Below are 20422 nucleotides of genomic sequence, written 5' to 3'. Positions count from 1 at the left end.
ATCCATCTATTTAACTGTATGTAAAAGGCACCATGTTAGATAGTTAAAAAAAATAAAGATGTTATATAGAGATAATGTGAATCTACTCTTATGCTTGTTAGATGAGAAAAGCGTGGCAACCCAAGGAAACTAATTGCCATGTCAGAGGTCAAATGACTAATTAGAAACAAAATAAAAAATAAAAATTAGGTGCTACTATGACCTTGATTGAAATGTCACTTAAAGTAACACAACAATAACAACAATAATCATCTTTTACTAAGTCACACCGACTTAAGCCCTTGACTTATATTATCTTTACCTATCCATGAAGCTGATGATGTAATCTCCATATTTCAGATGATGAAACTGAGCTCCAAAAAGCAACTTAGCCAAAATCCCACAGCTGGTAGATGAAGGTCTGCCTAGAATCATGCTTTGAACCACTTCTTTATCCCTGAGAAGTCTCCTAGTGCCTGCTTCAATGCACTCTTTTCCTTCACACCAGGCTGCTTTCTCAGCTTTCTTTGTCTGCCTTGAACGTGAATAATATTGCCTCCTCTGCAGACAAGCATTCATTTATTTAATACATTTTATTTTTCTTTAACAAACATTTACCGAACCCCTCTTTGTGGCAGGCACTGTTCCAGGCCCTGAATGTCAAGTGATAAACTACATAGAGATTATTCCTGCTTTCGATCTAATGGTTTCTCATAGTATCTTCCATCAATGTTCTTTCAAAAGATCGTGAAGAAAACAGGTAACTATGTAGCCAGCTGAAACATAGGGTTGTGATCAGGAATAAATGGGTTCATATAACATACTCGGCCATTAGAGAAAAACAAAAGGGGTAACGGAAAGCAGATAGAAGATACCCACAAATCTACCCACATGTGTACAACCAGGAAAATGAGTCTCAAGTTAATTTTTTATCCGTATCAACAAATAGAAGAGGTGGGCCATTAAAAATCATTTTATATTTAAAGGCAGGTTTTAGGAGAATTAAGAACTGATGGTGTGGGATAGGAATAATGAGAAAATTAGAGAAGGAGATTGGTGATATTACAGTTCCAAAAGTGCTTCGAAGACTCTGAGTGCTAGATGCAGCCCTTGCTACTATGATAACAAAAAAATCCTAAGAAAAGTGAATGAAGGACCAGAAACAAAACAAGAACAATCTGGCCCACCAGAGACAAGGAGACATCTCTGGGACTCCTTATTCTTAAGGCAAAGATTTAAAAGCAGCAAAACTATGCTTATAACCATCCCCACTGGTGAGCCTCAACCTTGGAAGTGAGATTCAACTTGTAAGTATTAAGAGGCATGTGTTCTCTCTGAGGAGGTGCTGATGGACTGTTGCCCATTCATACATTTTGATCAATACCGACTAAGGATTTACTTGTATTGCTTGTGCTCTTATAGTACCTGATATAAAGATCTCGCCATTGTAGAACTCACATTCTAGTAAACAGAGACAATAAACCAATAATTGTATGATATGCTGTCAGGAACAGGTAACTGCTATGAGAAACAACGAAGCAGGAGATGATAGAGAGTGCTATTTTATAAAGTGCGATCAACGAAGAACTCTCTGAAAGGTGCCATATGAGCAGAAACCAGGATGAAGAATGAGTCATATGAAATGCTGGAAAAAGCTGCTTTAGGCAGAAGAATTAGCAAGTGAAAAGTCAAAGACGTGCCTGGTATGTTCAAGCAAGTCTGAGTTATGAGGCACTTATCTAAGGTGTAATATTTAATGGGGTTCCCCAAAATTCATTTATTGATATAAATAATATTTTATCGTCATATGTGAAAACCAATGTTAATGCAAAAAAAAAATCCATGATAAACAAAATATCAACATTTAAATACAAACAGTATCCAGTTTTGTAATTGCAAACCCTATCCCTCTCCCCTTTCCCTTATCCTGGTTCTATGTTCAAGGAAGTTTAAAAAGAACCATGTGCCTGGAGCGGTGTTGTAGAAAGTATGGTCAGAGAGATAGCAAAGAGGAGGTCCATACACCACACAGTAAGGATTTTGACTTCAGATGACTGGAAAAAACACCCCTCAGAGCTTTGACAACATTTCAGGACCTCCACAGTGACTAGCCAAGAGCTGACCCCACGTGCCTCCCAGCTGTTCAGATGGCTCAAAATAAGTTCTAGCACTTTATCAGCAGTTCTGGTGGAAATTCCACCCTATAAATATTACAGCCCAATTAGAAGGGCATCTCTACAACTTCTCCTGAAACTCACAGACTTCCAACCCATCTGCAATGAGGACCTTCTCAGAGGACCTTTTAAGTGACTAAACTCAAGTTTTGGGAAATGCTGATCTCATCCACTAAAATTAAAATATTAAAGAGGGGATGAAAAGAAGCTACACTGCATTCTCTCCCCTGGCTTATTTGTTCTGTCAATGTGTAAGTCTTTAAGAGGGAGCTAAACACATCAAGCTCCCCCTCCTTTTTTTTCTTTCTTTCTTTCTTTTAAGAATAATGCATTTCCAGAGAGAAAATGTCACGGGAGAGTTTTACTAGTAAATTAGAGTCCAATTTCCTTCTCCCCAAATTATTCTCTGAGAGGGGAAACAAAAGTACCTGTATAAGGGTAAGGAAGAGACAAGATATTTCTTGGCTGGCAGCAGAAGTCTAATTAGACTGACAAATCTTCAGTGCCTTCCCCAGTTATGAGGCTTGGCAGGAAAGGAACGAGCCCGGGAGCCACACGTTATGTAAGGCTGTTAATCAATATTAGCTAAGCCCTGATCCTAAAAATAAACTCCCCCCGGAGGCTCTGTTGTCTAATGGTAAAAGCAAGGGCTTGAAAATGATGTGGACTCCTTGTCTCATTTCTGTAAAGCTGGTGGCAGTGGGGAAAAATTGGAGGGGCTCAGAGGGTTTAATTCTCTGGGTAAGTATAACCCTTCCTGATACAACATATCTACATCCTGTTAGAGGATGGTGTTTAAGATGAGGTAGATTTATTTTGAGTTCCAATTCAAGACAGTTGGATTAGTCAAAGAACCTTGAGAAAATATGGTGTTCCAGCCAGAGTCTCAAAATGCCATCGATACCAATTTTGTTGAACCACCTGAAATAGCTGATATTTGACTATTTTGGTCTACAAAAATGGCAACTTCATATACTTCACTCTCATAGGACACTGGGTGCAATAACTGTTCAGCAAAGCCAACTTCCACTCCAGAAAAATGAAAGAATCTCCCATAGAAATCTCTTCTAATTGATGAGTTCAGGACTTTGGTTCAATCTGGAACCACAAGAGGAAATCCTGGGTAACTGAGGATTGGTGTCGATGTAGACAAAATTGTTCATCTTGTGGTTATTCAAACATAAAGGAAGGCTTGATGAGGCTCTGTGAGTTCTGGGACAGTCTCCTGGATTGAAGGGTTCCCGGATGTCCAGCATTGAGTGGAAACTTATGGGGAAGGCCATGGCCTAAGTTCTTTTCACACATGAACATGTGTATTTCTTACAACAAACCCATGGGAAAGGTACTGTTATGCCCATTTTACGGATAATAAAATAGACGCTTAGAGAGGCTAATCGACCTGCCCAGGGATACACGGTTAAGTAACCAAAAGGACCTGGAGAACTAGACATTCTGACTCTGAAGTGTACTCTTTTCCCTTCAACATGCTGTCACTCTTTGTTTGCTGAAGTGTGCTTCTTATTGCCTAAATCTAAAAGTAGACCAGAAGGGGGACCTTCCACATAGATATTATTACAAAGCTTGAAAAAGTTTGGATTCCTTCTGGGATCGTTGAAAGTTGTTCACATTCGACCACTGGATTTGTGAATGTGAGATAAAAATGCAACTTCATGAAGCTCTCAAGTCTTTCATTTCTACTGTTTATTAGGATAGTTGTAATCTAAGCTGAGTATTATCATTTTCTGGTAATTTTCTGGTGCCAGGCAGCACTGATCCAATGTCAAGGTGTTTTTATCAATGCCCCAAACAAAATAAAACAAAAAATGGGTCATGATGAGTATCATGCTAATAGTGTATAAGTGATTCCAAATGGTGGTTTATACAGAATACACTGCATTCTTGATGACTCAGTCTGGAGGCCTTAGGTAAGAGAATATACATTATTCTTGGGACTATTTTCCTTTTGGCCCTTTCTCACAGGGACATTTTGGTCTTGGTGACTGAAAATTATGACTAAGCGACACTTGTTTCACACTTTGTCATCTATACTGAATGAGGACCAAGAAATTTTACTGTGTTTGACTTTGTTTTTTTAGAAGTTGACCTATCAGTGTCATGATAGTAACCCACTGACACTCAGGTCAGCTGTAACATAACAGAAGTGCCTGAACAATTGCTGGGGCATCCCTGGTAGCAAGACCCCCAGGGAACCCAATCCAGTCTTCTCTTTTTTGTCCTCTCCCATGGTGGGGTAGGGGGTGAGGTCAAGACTCTCAGAATCTGGATCTTTTGTCTCGCACGAATCTACTCTATGCATTCTGTATTCTAGTCGAAGTTGGCTGTCACCCTCAGGAATTACTTACTGTCTCTGACTTGGATAACTTAGCTTCAGACATTCAACCAACCTGGGGTTTGTTCCTGTCACCATGAATCTGACTGTACTCATCTACAGGCCCAGTCATAACCACCCCAGCCAAGAGATCCAGCCAGTCATCCCATATACCATCCCTCACTCTCAATACACCACCATTTGTAAGCTGCTACCTCATATTGATAGCTCATGTCAAGGTCTCTTGCCCTCTTTAGACTGTAAGCTCCATGATGGCAAGAATCCTAAATTCCTCTTCTTTGAAACCCCTAATATATGTGTAGACATATTTCATAGCTGAACATAATCTCCAAAAACCACAGAACCCCAGGTTGGTTTAAAAATGGAAGAGAAAGCAAAAGGTGGGTAGTGAGGTATCTGAGACCGGGGACCTTAGAGAACTTTTATTTGCCAGAACTAATTTCAGCCTCCAAATTCTACTCTGACTCTCCTTCAAATCCTTACCCCCAAAACCTCCTAGCCCCTACTGTGAACTACAAACACTACTGTCTATAGAAACAACCCCATTTTCTGAGGTAGATTCTTGCTTGAGAGAGTAGTGACTTGCATACCAAATGTGGGGATAGAATATAAAAATAAGGTTAAAACACATTTAGTCATACTCTTCATGATGTACCTGTTTTAAGCATTTTGTTTATATTAACTTAGTTATCCTCATAACAATCACACGGTGTAAGCACTAGCAGTACCTTTTGCTCTGACCCCGCTCACCCAGTTTTACAATGTGGTAGACAGGTTGGTTTAAAATTCTGGCTACTCCTTCCATTGGAAGTGGGGTTTATGCCCCCTTCCCTGAAGCTGAGAAAGGTCTGTGGCTGCTTTGACCAACAGAATGTGATGGAAGTGACACTGTGTGGGTGTCCAGGACCAGGTTTTAAGAAACTGGCAGCCTCTACTTCCTGTCTCTTGGACAACTCTCTCTGGGAGCCCTGAGCTTCCATGAGAGAAGTCTTACTATTGTGCTGGAGAGTACATGGAAAGTCACAGAGATTACGTGAAGAGTCACAAAGACTATGTGGAGAGGGAAACGGACCCAGCTGAATCCAGTGTTTCCAGTTAACCCACCCAGGCACATGGCACATGAGTGAAGTCAGACCCTCCAGACCCGAGTAGCCACTGAGTAACCCAGACTCTACATGGGGCAGAAGAAATGCCTTGCTGAGCCCTGCATTTTGTTAGATCCAATGATATAATTGTTGTTTTAAGTCACTAAGTTGAATGAGAAAGTTGGTTTCATAGCAAAAGTTAACTAGAGCACATGTGAATTGCCCAAGATCACTTAGCTAATATAAAGAACTAGGTTTTAAAATCCAGGCAAGTCTGACTTCAAGTACATGCATTTAATCACTCTGCAATAGCCTTACCACTGGAAAAAAAAAAAAATAAATAAAATTGCCCAAAGCACACTAACCATTCAGAAGGGAAAATGCTCCATAAGCTATGCCTCTTCTAGTTTTTAGACGATGATAAGGTATGTAATGAAACATATTTTGTTTTCTGGTTTCTTCAAAAAATATTTACTGAGCACCTTCTAAGCGGCAGAACTTCACTTGAGAATTATTACCCACCCACCTGCTTTCTCAATCTTAACTTATTATTATTTTATTTAGGGAGCACTTAAGAGACATCCTTCTTAATACAGGGTGAGGATCTGAAGCTTGGACACCTAAGCTGTAATTTAACATAGCCCATGTAATTCACAAGTAGGTCTGTAATGAACCAGGTTATCAACAAGATCAAAGCACCAATTACTTCCATATCAACTTGAAAACTTTTTATTCACATCCACACAGTTAAGAGCAGCACTGAAAGTACTTTGCAGTGTTCTTTTGATCAGAAATCAACACTAACTGAGGTCTTATCAGAAATGAACTGCTCAAATGATGCTTTTTCAGCTTATGCTCTAAGAAGGGACCAGTGGATTTTTGAATAATCGGGATTTTATACTTGTGGATTCTGTTTTTCCTGGAAGAGCATCATTTTAGGACAATCAAAACAAAGGGGGACAGAACAGAGAATCGTTTAGAAAAGCAAATGATAGGCCCGATGAATATAAAATTCAGTCTTCCCTACTTCTTTTTTCTCCTTTCTGCAGTATCTCTCAGAATTCAAGTCTTTATGGGTCCACTTTATCTAAGGATATTAGCTGAATCACGGAGGACATATTAGAGATTCTGAGACTGACCTTCTTCACCCTAAGTATTTGGAGTGTGGGAATTGAGAGAATCCAAGGATTGTTAGATCCCTAGACCTAACCTAGGCTTGATGTGGTCTATGGACTGTACTTGAGATCAGAATAGGCTTGCAGACAAGATAGGCTATGAGTTTTCATGGAGCCCAGGACAGAGTTCTTATGGCTAGCTGGCAAGAATAAAATGCCCCAAGCCATTGGCATAAAGTTATTTCCACCAGTTAATCTTTATAAAGAACATGGGGCTTTTTTTTATACCTCATCTCAGTCTAATCCAATTCTGCTAGCCTGTTGGCTTTCTTCCAAGAATATGTATTTACACACCCTTAAAAACAAAGAGCGTCAACATATTTATAACTCATTTTTATAGCCTTGATATAAGCAAAAGGAGAGACATGTAGATGTAATCCAGTTATTACTGGACTCAGAGGAAAACAAACACACGCCAGACAGGAGGCTGTCGTTAGAAGGCATCCTCCAGCCAGCCACATCCGCTAAAATGAGAACAGGTTCTCTGATGTTTAGGGTCATAATCACTGGCAAGATTTGCTCTACACTTCTCCAGAAGCTGTGGCTCTCTCGGTTTGTGGAAAGGCTCACCCAATCTGCTCCCATTTATGAATTTTCTGTAGGAGGGAAAGCCAAAAACCACTAATTACCATGGCTTAGTCCGTGAGTCCCCATGTAACATTAAATCCTCCTGAGGTCGGTGAAAATTTGGCCTTGAAAAAAGACTACAGGACCAGCCACAGCTATGAAGAAAAAGCCATTTGCGACTCTGCTTCCCACAGAGTTAGTGGAAGGTATTCTGACAGAAACAAAACAAGTCTGCCAAGGCCTGTGCAGACAGAAGTATCTTTTCACTAACAATAAACAGATCTGCTCTTGAGCTATAGAGAGTCATAATAGAAATATATATTGCCTTTTATCTTCTTTTCAGTGAGTAGAGTGAAGTGTCAGGAGTTATAGCTTTAATATCAGAGAAAAAGCTTTTTTTTTTTTTTTTTTTTGAGCATGGGTGTAGGTATGCATGGAACAGCACTTGGGGCTGTGAGACTGTTTCCTCACCAGGTCCCTGTCGCCTTTCTAAAACACATGGGTTGGCCTGACAATATCATCGGTGCATATAGCTTCAAATCACGCCTGTGGAGCTAGCTGGACATTTTGGCTCAAAGAGATGGAAAAAGGAAGACGACACTTTTAAACTCTACCAAACTTAAGTTAACTTAATTCAGAAGAATGAGAACACACAGGAGGTTTAATTGATTATTGATTGACTTTAAGTTTGCAATGACTACTAAAGTCAATAGAAGGGTGATGTCAAAGATTCAATTGAGCCCCAGGATATTTTCTTAAAACTAAGAAACAGAAAGGAGAAGTACTGATCTACTGAATTTTCAACCAACACTAACTAGCCTGGGGTAATTTCCCCACAAGCAATCGGAACGTCTTATTTTATGCCAGAGCATTTAAGGCTAATAATTCGATTAACCTCCTACCCTCTAATAACTAGATTTATGAAATGGCAAGAGAGTTAGCAAAGCATTAAATTTTAGCTTTGGTATAATTACTTTTAAGTGAAAAAAAAAATGTACCACAAAATAAGAACTTCCTACGTAGCTAAACCCAGGCCTTCAAATTTTCTAATGTAATTAGGATCTTAGTCAAATATAAAGGAAACAAAATGAACAAAAAAATAACACGTGATTAATCAACACTTAATATCAAACACAACGACTGCATTTTATAAGGATCGGATGAACCTCTAGTTTCAATTGCTCTTGATTTAATGATACCCACTGGCTTCAAAAATGAATAAATCATGTCCAGTAAAGCCATCAGGAGGATGTGACTAGAACTGTACTAGGATATAGTCTTTCCTGTGATAACAAATTTTTCTTTTCCCCTTTTCTCTTTTTGCTATTGAAAAGAAAAGAAATATAATAAATAAGAGGAGAGAATATTTCATAAAGTGTTAACCATTGCTCATTTTGAACAACAACTTTACCATTTCAGTGGTAAATATGTTAAGAGTAATAACTCATGAGTGCACACAAGACTTAAATAACTTCTTTAGGAATGACTTTGTCTTTCTCGACTCCTGAGTCTCATTACTATGAGCATCTGTAGGCATCCTTTCTATAAACATTCTAATTCAGACTCTCTAGCTACCTAGCTATACTGACTGTGATAGGAATGTCTCAAAGACAAAAAAGCAGAATCAATTAATCGTTGGAGAAAGACTTACCTGAATGCTGGCTGTTGAGCGATTTTTGCGGGTTGTGGTTGTAGCCATTGTAGTGGTGGTTTCCATGACAGTTGTAGACATTTCTGGTGGCATGGCGGTTGTCTGTGTTGTTCCCAAGATTGATGGGACTTCTCCCACCAGTCGGACACTTCCATTGATTTTAATATTGGGGTTGTTCTCAGCTGCCATGTTGAGTACTTTCAAACCATCATAATAGAGCCCAGAGAGCTGGCCTTGGAAGAGGCGTCCTTTGTCTTTTCCGCCGATGGCTATTTGAGCCTGGGTGTTGAAGATGGTTAACTGCCGGCCTAGTGGGTTGGGTGGAGGAAACATTATTATTCCCATATATTTTCTCTTTTTGCCTTGCTTGGTCTGAATGGACCAGGCATAAAAACAGGCTTCCTTGAGTAAATGAAAGGGACAGAATTAAATAAAAGTCCAATGCAAATATTAGCAAGTAACATTTCACTATGTTTAACTCTTCCACTGTCTAGCTGAATATCCCACGTAACCCGAATAATCAAATCTATTTCCTTATTGTGAGGAAGGAGAACCTCAGTTCGATGATGAAGAGTATTGTAACCTTCTTGGGTATGCAGTTGTGGAAAACTGAAAGAAACCCCAAATCAAGTGATGATAATAATAAATCATAAGTGCCAATTGCACTGATTTTTTTAACCTACAAAGTAACATAATAACTAAAAGAGTTATTAATACCAAAGACTTTGTGAGGTAACTCAGAAAACTGAATTAAAAACTAGGCCTGATAATTAAGTTAAATTAGTTGAAATTAAATTAAATTAAATTGCAATTAAGACTTGGATTCATTGCATGCTTATAGAAATGAACATTTTAGTCACCAAACACCTCATTTTCTAGGAACCTTCATAATGCTTAATATTCTATCTAGATTTGTTTTTTAATAAACATCATGACAAATCATTTCTTATCTCTATTAATGTTGAGGTGAGGGGATTATGGTCATAGAACTAAATGTCTTCCTAAAATACAGAAAATAGTGGGCATTGATGGGGGAGGGGAGGAGAAAAAAGATGTCATTCTAAATCAATACATTTTAAAAGGGAGGATGGGTATTAATGAAAAAGAAACACATAAAACTCCTTAAAATGCTACAGAGGTATGTTAATGGGTTGGAGAATATCAGTAGCTCACTTTATTTGGTGTTCTCCTGTGGGGAACCATTTACGCTTTTGTGGATAAATATCTCTTAGAATGAAATCATGGTAGAACAGACTTTAGAATAGTATAACTCAATTTATCTTCCTCCAACTACTTCTAGATCTCTCTGAGAAAACCCTGAAAGGTTTTAAAACATTCTATGCTATTATCTCTTCAGATTATTTCCCTCTGCTTTTCCCTATGGAGAAGAGGGGAAACTTATCAATGGAATTAAATATATACCTTTTGAGTTTTTCTTCACTTTAGTCAGTGATCAAACAATGTTTCACTCATTTTTAAAATAATCCCCTTAATTATTTTACCTATAAATGACTGGGAACAATGTTCTGTTATTATTCTTGCCTGCTTAATAAAAGGGAATATATTTTTAAAAGACTGGGGTTTTTGCTTCACAATCTCTAATATGAATACAGGCAAACTGTGATGTTTAGGCTGTTAACCTCTACTACTGTTATATGGTCTTTAACTCTATACAATGAAAGAAGCAGAGAAAGGAGAACACATCTGTTCAGAGGGAACTTTCTATATAAAAGTCAACTCTGTTCCTTGAACAATTCTTAAGGGCATATTAGCCAGGTATGATTTATAAATAATACACCTTTGGAAGCTTCAAACACTGCAGTATGGGGAATTGGCCAGGTAATTTTGTTATAATGAAAAGGATCTTCATTCTATAAAAATATCTGGAGCATGGAAATGAAATCTGCTGGCCTTAATGATAATGGAATTTCCCAGATCCTAAGGGTGCAACCAAAATAGATCTAATAGATTTCCATTATTTTCCCACCAATTCCTTCAGTGTCCTGTGCATATGTAACATTGCTTGTCCTTTGGCCTCTCATTTTTCATACAACATGTGGCAAAAGTTCAAAGCACAATAACACTGGGTAAAGACCTGGAGCTCATACTTCTTTACTGCTTATTTTATGACAATAGCATTTTCTGAGAGCCCTAAGCTTACTACAACAGAAATGCCATGATGGAAGAAGAGAATAAATATTCCCTCAACCTTACAGAGGCATTTGCTACAGCTTAATATAAGTAAGAAGTTACCTAATAGGAGGACATTTCTGGGACTAAAATTTAGTATCTTACATCAAGGAGCCCCAAGCTATCCCTTCCATTCACGCAACTGTTGGCCAAGTTTTGTCATTTGCCCAAGATTTCTCAAAATCAATGCCAGATCTCATTATTGTCACTAATTATGATCAATCCTGATTTTTAGATAAAGTGATCATGATATCTACAGTAATATTTACTCATCTCTGTTTTTGAATATGATCTAGTATTGATAATCAGTTAATGGTTCTAACTAATTATAGGTAGAACATTTTATATTTCCAATACTCCTGAAAGCACTTCACATCTAAAATGGTCCTCATCTATTTTCCTGGTGATATTATTCTGGCAATGCTTGAAAATAAAAAGGGTCAGAGAGGATTGAAATGCAAAGCTGAATTACACTGGCCAGAAATAATGGAGTTCTTTCATTTCAGCTACCACAGTTCACTCTGTAAAGTGGCCTTGTTTGTTCAAGACTGACCAAAGCATGGAGACAGGGAAGACATTTCCTGGGCTACAAGATTAAGCCACTGCTCCACTTCTGGCTATTGCTGCTTTCCCAGAGAAATCGGACTAATCGCTTGAGAACAAGACACTGGAGGGTGGAAGAGGGTGAGACAGAAAAGAAGATTGTCTGTGTTTCAATTTTCCATGATGCCACAGGAAGGATTGGAATTTCTGTGGCTTTTTTGTTTCATGGTCCATTTCTGGCTAGATTCACTTTTGTTTTAAGACTCTTTTCTAGCCCTCTGTACCTTGTATTATGTGGCTGATAGCAAAGCTCGCAATCACTAAAGTAATAATAAGATACTCTCAGTCTCCTGCCCTGTCTTCTTTTGATCAATTTATCTTTCTCTGCTCAGAGGAGTAAGTGAACAAGCAAGAAACAGCCATCAATCACTACCCTCTCCCTTTGTGGGATATAAGGACTGACAAGAAAGCTTTGTCATTTGCACAAGATTTCTCAAAATCAATGCCAGATCTTATTATTGTCACTTATTATGATCAATCCTGATTTTTCGATAAAGCGATCATGATGTCTACATCTATTTTCCAATCTGAGAATTGTTCTATCATCAATAACACGAAATTTGGTTATAATGCCAGTACGGGATTTTGTAGCAGGTTACTTTCTGCTTTGTTTTAGGTGCCCATCCTTTTAGAAGTTATTAATTGTTACCTCATTTGGACATCAAGTTCACATACTGCTTAAATGAAATCTTTGCACGTCTCCAGTCAGTGTTGCACAAAGACTAATTAATTAAACCTCAGAACACCCTTGGGGAATAGGCAGTATTATTTCTCCTCTCCTCAGATGGGAAATCTGAGATATAAAAAGGTTAAGTGGATTGTTTAAGGTCAGAAAGTCAGTCAATAGTAAGCCAGAAAATAGACCGGGGAACGCTACCAATGACAGAAATCACTCTAAACAAGTATTTCGAGTACTTCCTAACACATCTGCCTAATCAACCTTCTGTCTTTACCCTTTTTTACTCTTTACAAGGTCTTTTGGTATATGTGGTCTATTCTTTTTGAAGGGAAAGTTAGCTAGACAGAGGAAGGGGTAAAGCAATAGAATGAATAGATGTTACTCAAATTATAAAAAAAGTAATTTCGGTTAAAATAATGTAGAGGAGAAAAACTCTCAGACTGCAAATAATTATTTTCATTATTAGGTGCATATATAAATACATACATATTTAATTAAGAAATTAGAATGCCTCCCTCCATCCCACCTGAACCACCCCACCCCTGCCCCAGTCCCAACCCCTCAGTTTGTTGTGTGTTTAAAAGCGTCCTTCTATATGAAAGCCAACTGATAACAATGCTACTGTAAGGAAAACTAAAAGCCTACTAATAACTTCATAATGGTTTATACAAATGAAAACGCCTGGCATGCTATTAAACTTAGACTTCAAAAGGCAATGGAGTAAAATAAAATATTATTAACATAAAATTGAAAGAAACAAAAAAGTTCTCTCAGGCACATGAGACTCAGACATGCATCTAGTTTTCATTTCCTTTTTAAAAAGTGAGGCAATCATCATATTTAATGTTAAAGGGACTTTATGAACTGATGATTACTAGACGAAATTATTTGCTTTTTAGAGTTATTCTTAATTTATTTTTAATTAGACCACATACGTTAAAAACAGGGCAAACAGTTAAGACTCAGGATTTTCCGTGTTTAAAGGTTGAATGTTTTTACCCAGCTTAAAACTGTAGCAGTTCTTTGGTTTTTTTTTAGGCTGTATACTAATACACCCAATGACTTTTTCTATATAACCAAATCAAGTCTCTACATATTTTAAAAACTCACATCAGGTCTTGAGATAAGACAAGCTTATACTGGCTCACTAAGGAAGGAACAGAAGACAAAATAGCTTCTTAAAGATAGAAACCTTTCTCCATTTAAAGACAATAGTTTACATCCCAACAAATAGAAGCCACACAGAAAATTCTAACGTCAGGTGTAACCGCTGCCCTCTTTTATTAACAGAGTGGTTATTTTCTTCAGCAAATCACAAACTGCTGTTTTGCCTTTCATGAGCCTTTCCTTTTCCAACTCACTGCCCTGCCCACGTACACTATTGCTGCATAAATATCAAAAACATAAGGATATCACACAACCAAAATGTAAAATAAGTTTGCTTTCATTTTTAGTTTCAGCCAGCAACTAGAACACAATTAACCTCTTACGAAATACTTTTGCCTCTGGAGGTCTGAATCTAAAAGGCAAAACTCGTTTTTCTCTTTTTTCTTTTCCTTGTTTATAAACAAATGTTAAACATGGCTCCCCTTATAACATTTGTTTTAAGCAGTTTTAGTTAACAAGAATCTATCTATGATTTTGTTGTTGTTGTTATTAACCATGCTACAGATAGTAAAGCCGAAACAGCCTCAAGATGTAAGTTTAAAAAGTACTTTTGAAATTCCTTTAGAAAGCTTTGGTAGAAGAGGTAATTTAAAACAAATTAACAAATAATGTCATGCAGTGGTTAAATTGCCATAATACATTTCTTTTTTAGAGGTTCCTGGAATTTCTTGTTTGTGGTTGTCACACTGATAGCAAGCTAGATGTTAGTCCCTTTAACTGTATTTTAATGGCAATGTATTATAGCATGATTTATCAACATATGGCAGGTGGAAGCTGACACAAATTATAATGAAAATTAAAACAGTCATTTATGCAGCAGGCGATTATCATTTAAGGAACATTTATTTGCAGGCTTTAAAAATGAGGGTTTAGAATCAAATGAATTTAAAATAAAAGTTTTAACGACGGTTACCTTTTTCCTGCAGCCACTCCTCTACGGGCCGGTTATATTTGAAGGGGATTTTCTGTTTTACCATTTGGAAGCGTTCATTATCAGTGTTGCCTTTAAAGTTTAAAAAACAGCTTAAAGAATAATCTGAAAAGTCAATAAGTCATTAAAAAACATCCTAGGTTTTTGGTTTGTTTTATGAAGTTTTTAGAGATAGATATCAATTTATCTTTAGTAGAGGTGGAGTCGAAGTCACTCTGTCCTTGGTTGACAGGTTTGAGGTCAGGTTAGTGTTAGCTATGCCGTGCTCCATCAGGTTTTGGAAATGTGGCATGGGATAGGAATCAGTAAGAAGTCTGGCCTTCCGTAGAATGGGTTTACCTTCGCTCTTCATCTCTTACCCCAACTATACCTTAATTGGGCCAATGGAGGCACACAGATCTCTTTTGACCTGTGAGTAATTAGCCTGCCGGATAAGCTTAAGAATACGGTAGGGGACCCTCAGTGTCTCGGTCCTTTATTCTCCATTCTCACTGAGCTCTTTCCAACCAGAAGCATGGCCCACGCACTTCCTTATTCTAATCTTAAGTGTTTGTGGCTGCTCTTCCTTTGGCAGAGGGAAGCCAAGAAGACAATTTAAGTCTTGATGGACAGGTGAGACTACTTATTCCATAAGGGAGGTTCTGGTATCCCATCACCTATGTTAAATACATAGAGCATTACAGATGACTCTTTATATCTCTACTCTTTTGTCCATATTTGTTTCAACTTAAAAAAAAAGGACCCCCAAAGTATATATCTGTAAACAAAGGCAGCTATAAATACAATGATATAGTATCTGCAGCTGTTTGAACACCTACACTTTATTACTTACTAATAGATGCATTCTTTATATGTTTACCTAGTCTCTCTCTCTCTCACCTTCCTATGAGAGATCCTTCCTGAACAAGCATCCATTCTTAAAGCCTGTTACAGATACTTCTCCGAAGCATGAAATAGCTAATTAGTGTCAAACCTCAAACATAATGTTTTTAAGTGCTGGTATGCCCCCTTCTTCGTTTTATAACTATTTCTACCCCTGGATGATTTCGCTAATTAGGACAGACATGGAGAGTAGTGTTGTGGAGATATACCCCTAAAGCATGTGCTTTTATTATTATAAAACCATGCTTTGGGAACCGTTCTATCTCAATTAACCTGACAGTGATCAAGGAGAAACTAGTGAATTCTAATTCACTACTTTGACTTATAGCTTTATATTAGAACTTAAGGAATCCCATTCCCAATTACCAACATTAAAAATTAATCAAAGTCTCAAAACAAGTGGCTTAGAAATCATTTACAAAAAAAAAAAGCCTAAAAGCCAGAAAAAATGATAGAATTGAATATATCATCAGGTCAAGTGAACGGAAGCTTGACATGGCATTTCAATCTAAGTGCCGGCTCCATATGGGAGTTATTGGCAGATTCCACATGTGACTAACCTGGTGCCTGCCTTCCATGAGGGTTAGGATGGGAAAAGAGTGGCAATGTTGTGAGATGCCTGCAAGATTCCCCATTCATTTCTCCTACGAACAAATTATTTTAAGAAGCTGACTCATTATACTCATTAACCAAGAATAAACCACCACTACCACCAACAACAAGTTATAAAAGGGGCAACTATGGGTTTGTTTTCAGCCTGCATTACAGGACCCTGTAGAGCTGGCACAAAGCATAATATATTGACAGATCAAATGAGGAAAGTGCAATGAATGGAGAGAACAACTAACGATTTTGGATTAGAGTGTATAAAGTTTTCCTCAAAGTTATTTTTCATGGAAAATAAAAGAAGTGTGCAGGCAATGAGAAAAAAAAAAACAGAAAGGCAACTTAACTTCTTGGCGCTTCAACAAGGCCATAGCTCAAGAAGTTAGTAATACCTGTTAATATAGCTACTGATGAGAGATCATTATGATCTTCCCAGGTGGATCTAGGTACTCAGAAGTCTATTCACCCAAAATAAAGTTGGGTAAATTCTCTTTATAGGAAAGGAACATACAATTTTCTGAAAAGAACCTGTATCTATAAGTCTTAATCCTACTCTACAGCAGACAGATATCCCAAGGGATGTCATCTATCTTCATGAGCTTTGATCCCTCTCAAGTTTTAGTCCTGACACAAGAGTATACTGAGAAATGGCAAATGGGTTGTGCCAGATTCACCTTGAATATATTTTGTTACTTTGGGTTTTCTGTAACTATCATTATAGGCTACAATATTAAATATAGTAATAAGCTTCATTCTGCTCACTGCACAATGCATTAGTGAAGTCAATAGCAAATATAAAGCTAAATATTCTTAGTAACAACCAGGGAAAAGTTAAAAGTGCCCAAAGTTCCAAATTTCCAGTTTTATATGCATTGAATTAATTAAATAACTGCAGTGATCTACTTCCTCTAAATACATAGGGTGCTTGGCCCTCCTAAGGATCTCCTCCACCCCTTTGATGCTCTTTCAAACATAAAGAACCAGAGAAAATTATTTTGGAACATGCTACAGGCTAGAAAAAGAAAAAAGCTATGTTGGACAATCAATAAGTGACACGTTGGGAGGACAGCATAGCCACAATTCAACCATACACCCTTCAAAAAGTGAAAGAGAGAATCATTCTTCTCCACCTCAGCTTTAAAGACATTTAGAAAAAAGTTTTAAGTTTTCACAGCAGATTGATAGTATCTGGCAGTAAGGATAGTGATCTTGCATACTGTTAAAAGCTATGAAAGATGGAAGGTCATTTGGAAAACCAAATTGGTTTAAATTGCCACATTAACATTGTTCTTAGTCTCTTTTCATGTTCTTGTTGGTTTTTATTTTAATTTATCTCAAACATTAGAGAGAACTGTTTTAGAAACATGTGCATAAGAATGAGTTCATTTGCCCCGAGCCCCATTTGCTAAACTGATTGAAGAACAAACAACCTTCTTAATATAAGAATACATACATAGGGATGACTCTGAAAGGTGAACAAGCCTCATCAAATTCATATACATTCATATTAAATCCTTAATAACATTCACTTGTACATTTCATAGAGCAATGCGTACAAAAATTTAAACAAACACTGAAATAAATTCTTCAATAGAAAGTGATGTTATCCTCAAGAAAGACTGGCCTTATGGATAGTAAAGCCATAATACGATTAAGAAGAGCCCTGTGTGCATTACTAATTAGACCAAAAAATGTAATGAGTTCAGTTCTCAACCACACTGAGAAATCTATAGGTTGCACAAAGAGATATTCAAATAGATATTGCTTAAATTATTTACATGGATCTGACACTCACCTATATGGAACTGAATTTTAGAAAAAAAAATATCGGTCACATTTTATTCTACTTAAAATAAATGTATGGATTTGCGTGTGTGTGTGTGTGTGTGTGTGTGTGTGTGTGTGTGTGTGTGTGTATCCCCTTCCAATTTTGGCCAGATACTGAGATTTTTATATCACTGGCAACCCTGTGGTTATTTGCATTTGTACTACTGGTTCCATTATCAAGTGTTTCAACTCCTGGAGACACACAAAACATGCACTGTTGAATTATAATATTGTAAAGAGCAGACTACTGAGGCGAAATTATTAAGACCCAACTGGTTCATACACATAGCTCCAACATTTATGCAGAAATACTTCATGTTTCCTACACTTGAGTGAATCTATTTGAGATAAAAGGAACAGAAAACAGAGGAAGATAAGACGAAGAAATTGAGTTGATCCTTGAATAGGTCACCAAACATCAGTCCCTCTTTACAGTCCCAAAGAGTAAATTTGAAATTTGTTGGCAGTCTCAAAGGAGTAAAATTCTTTAAATTGTAGAACTAAAAGAAAACTCTTGTATAGCACAGAAGATAACGTTTACAACACCACTTTTACATTCTATTTGTCCAAACATAGATCCTATTCATTAGACATTATGCTAATTTTCTTAAAGCCATAATCTTTACAGCATAGGAGTTAAGAACATGGGCTTTATAGACAAACTTGGCTTTGAGTTCTAACTTTATCATGTACTAGCTATGTGACTTTGTATAAGTCACTTAGCCTCAGTTTCCCCATTTCCCAATTCACCATGGGACTAGGCATAGGATATTAAGAGGTAGAGCATATAGAAAACCTGGGAATTGAAAAACATTCAATTTATTTAAACTATTATCATTAATATGATTCACTCTTTCCCAATGATAAAAAAAAAAATGTACACTGTTTCCATGATGTGCTTCCATCCTCTCAGAGCTTTATCAGGACTCCATTCAAAAGATAACCTATTCCATTTGGTCCCACAAAGGTTATCATCCAAAGATCCACAGAAAATTAAATATCCTAAATATTCTTAAATCATCTAGGTGTTGCTTTTTGTATATCTGTCTGTATCTTCTGAAATATACTCAGCTAACCCAACTTCCAAAACAAAGTGAGCTTCTAAATCCATTGAAAGTAAAAGAGCAATGCAGACATTGACAAATGTAATTTCTTGGTCCAGCTACAGTTAATGATGATATACTACTGTTAAGTTGAGGAAGAGTGGCTTAAAGATTCTAGCAATTTGCACCAGGCTGGCAGAAAATGCTTTCTTGCAGGTAGACCATTAATACCATCTGAAATATTGTCAAGCACGTGGGCATGCTAATAGGAACAGTGTAACAACATTCATCTGTACAAAATTAATGCCAGAGGTACTTTTGCATTTTGTTTTGAATCTTGGAATAAAGGAAGGAAAAGTTTTCTTTATTGTTGTGTTGACACTAAAAAATGAGACTATGGGTCTAATGAACAGTCAAAGAATAAATATTATGTATTAGAGCCAGAGGCAAAAGAAAATCAATGCGGGTTGGCTTAAGTAGTAGGGATTTTGGGAGGTTCTTACAATATCTCTCTCCCCAAACAACACTTTGTGGGTTTCAAAGCCAATATAAGACACTAAAGAAAAGGAACTGGAGAAATTCTCTGAGCTCGGCTCTGGTCTTTTTCCTGGTGTTGACCCAGATGAACTCTCTCAACATCAGAAAGGGGGCTATTGTAATACACAGAGGGTATCTAGCATGTTTGGCAACTTGTAAGTGATGGATGGACCTCAACAAAGAACTAATATCTTATATGTATAAAGTGCCTTTACCAAGGAACTCAAAATGCAATTATAAGCATCATTTCATTAATCCTCACAATACACTTTTGGGGTTGAAGAAAAAAGAACCATTTATATGTTGTGAGTCTTGATCCTTTAGTGCGCCGAGGTAAAGAAATTAATCTCTTGGAGCAGAAAACTGATCGGCTGGGGGAAGTAAATTAATAAACCCAGAGCACAGGGCATTATTAAATAAGGGAGCTACTTCAGATTCACGTAAGTGGTTCCATGAGCCAGGGAGAACCATCTTTCTGAGGGATGAGATGTTTGCCCCTAGAAAGCAGTGTGGCTCATTGCAGCATACCTGACTTGGCTGATGAAGCTGAGTGAGTGTCTCATGCCTTCTGCATATACTCAAAAATAGAAAACAAATGTGAACAGACATATTATCATTTCCTTCCTACATCAAAGTCATAGTACCAATCCACCATCTCTAGGCTATAGGAGTTGAGCTATTCAAGCAAAGATGGCTCCAAAAATGAGCAAAAAGAACAGTGGCTAAGTCAGACAGACTTTGGATGCAATTTTATCTCAGACATTTACTAGTTCTGTGAACTTGGACAATATACCTAATCCAGATGCCTCAGTTTTTTTAGCTTTTCAAAAAAAAGATGAAGATAATATCTATATTGCCAGATTTTACGCAAATTAAATGTTATAATCCAGGCAAGGACTTAGCTCATGGGAAGCAGCAAGAATCTGAGAATGGGGAATCTGTGTTTTAATTCTCAGCATCTTTCTCTAACGCATGT

The 20422-nt window shown here is 37.3% G+C and overlaps 1 protein-coding gene across 33 annotated transcripts in view; it reads right to left on the bottom strand.

Annotated features, from left to right (window-relative positions):
* NRXN3 (neurexin 3) overlaps positions 1 to 20422 on the bottom strand; it is a 1418420-nt gene that overhangs the window by 122663 nt on the left and 1275335 nt on the right. For 20 of the 33 annotated variants that reach the window (XR_004956343.1, XR_004956344.1, XR_004956345.1 and 17 more), the window contains 2 exons: positions 14534 to 14623; positions 8982 to 9289 (listed from right to left, as the gene is read on the bottom strand). Coding sequence is in view for 30 of the 33 variants with exons in the window: in XM_036239437.1 (XP_036095330.1) it covers positions 8982 to 9289; positions 14534 to 14623 (398 nt within the window). In the remaining 3 variants the exon portion in view is untranslated. The remainder of the gene's footprint in view (positions 1 to 8981; positions 9290 to 14533; positions 14624 to 20422) is intronic. The other 13 variants (XM_036239453.1, XM_036239446.1, XM_036239458.1 and 10 more) reach the window with 1 other exon arrangement.

Source organism: Rousettus aegyptiacus, unplaced genomic scaffold (genome assembly GCF_014176215.1).
Source record: "Rousettus aegyptiacus isolate mRouAeg1 unplaced genomic scaffold, mRouAeg1.p scaffold_m13_p_3, whole genome shotgun sequence".
NCBI lineage: Eukaryota > Metazoa > Chordata > Mammalia > Chiroptera > Pteropodidae > Rousettus > Rousettus aegyptiacus.
Note: the sequence above shows the minus strand (reverse complement) of the source record. Positions and strands in the feature narration are given on the sequence as shown.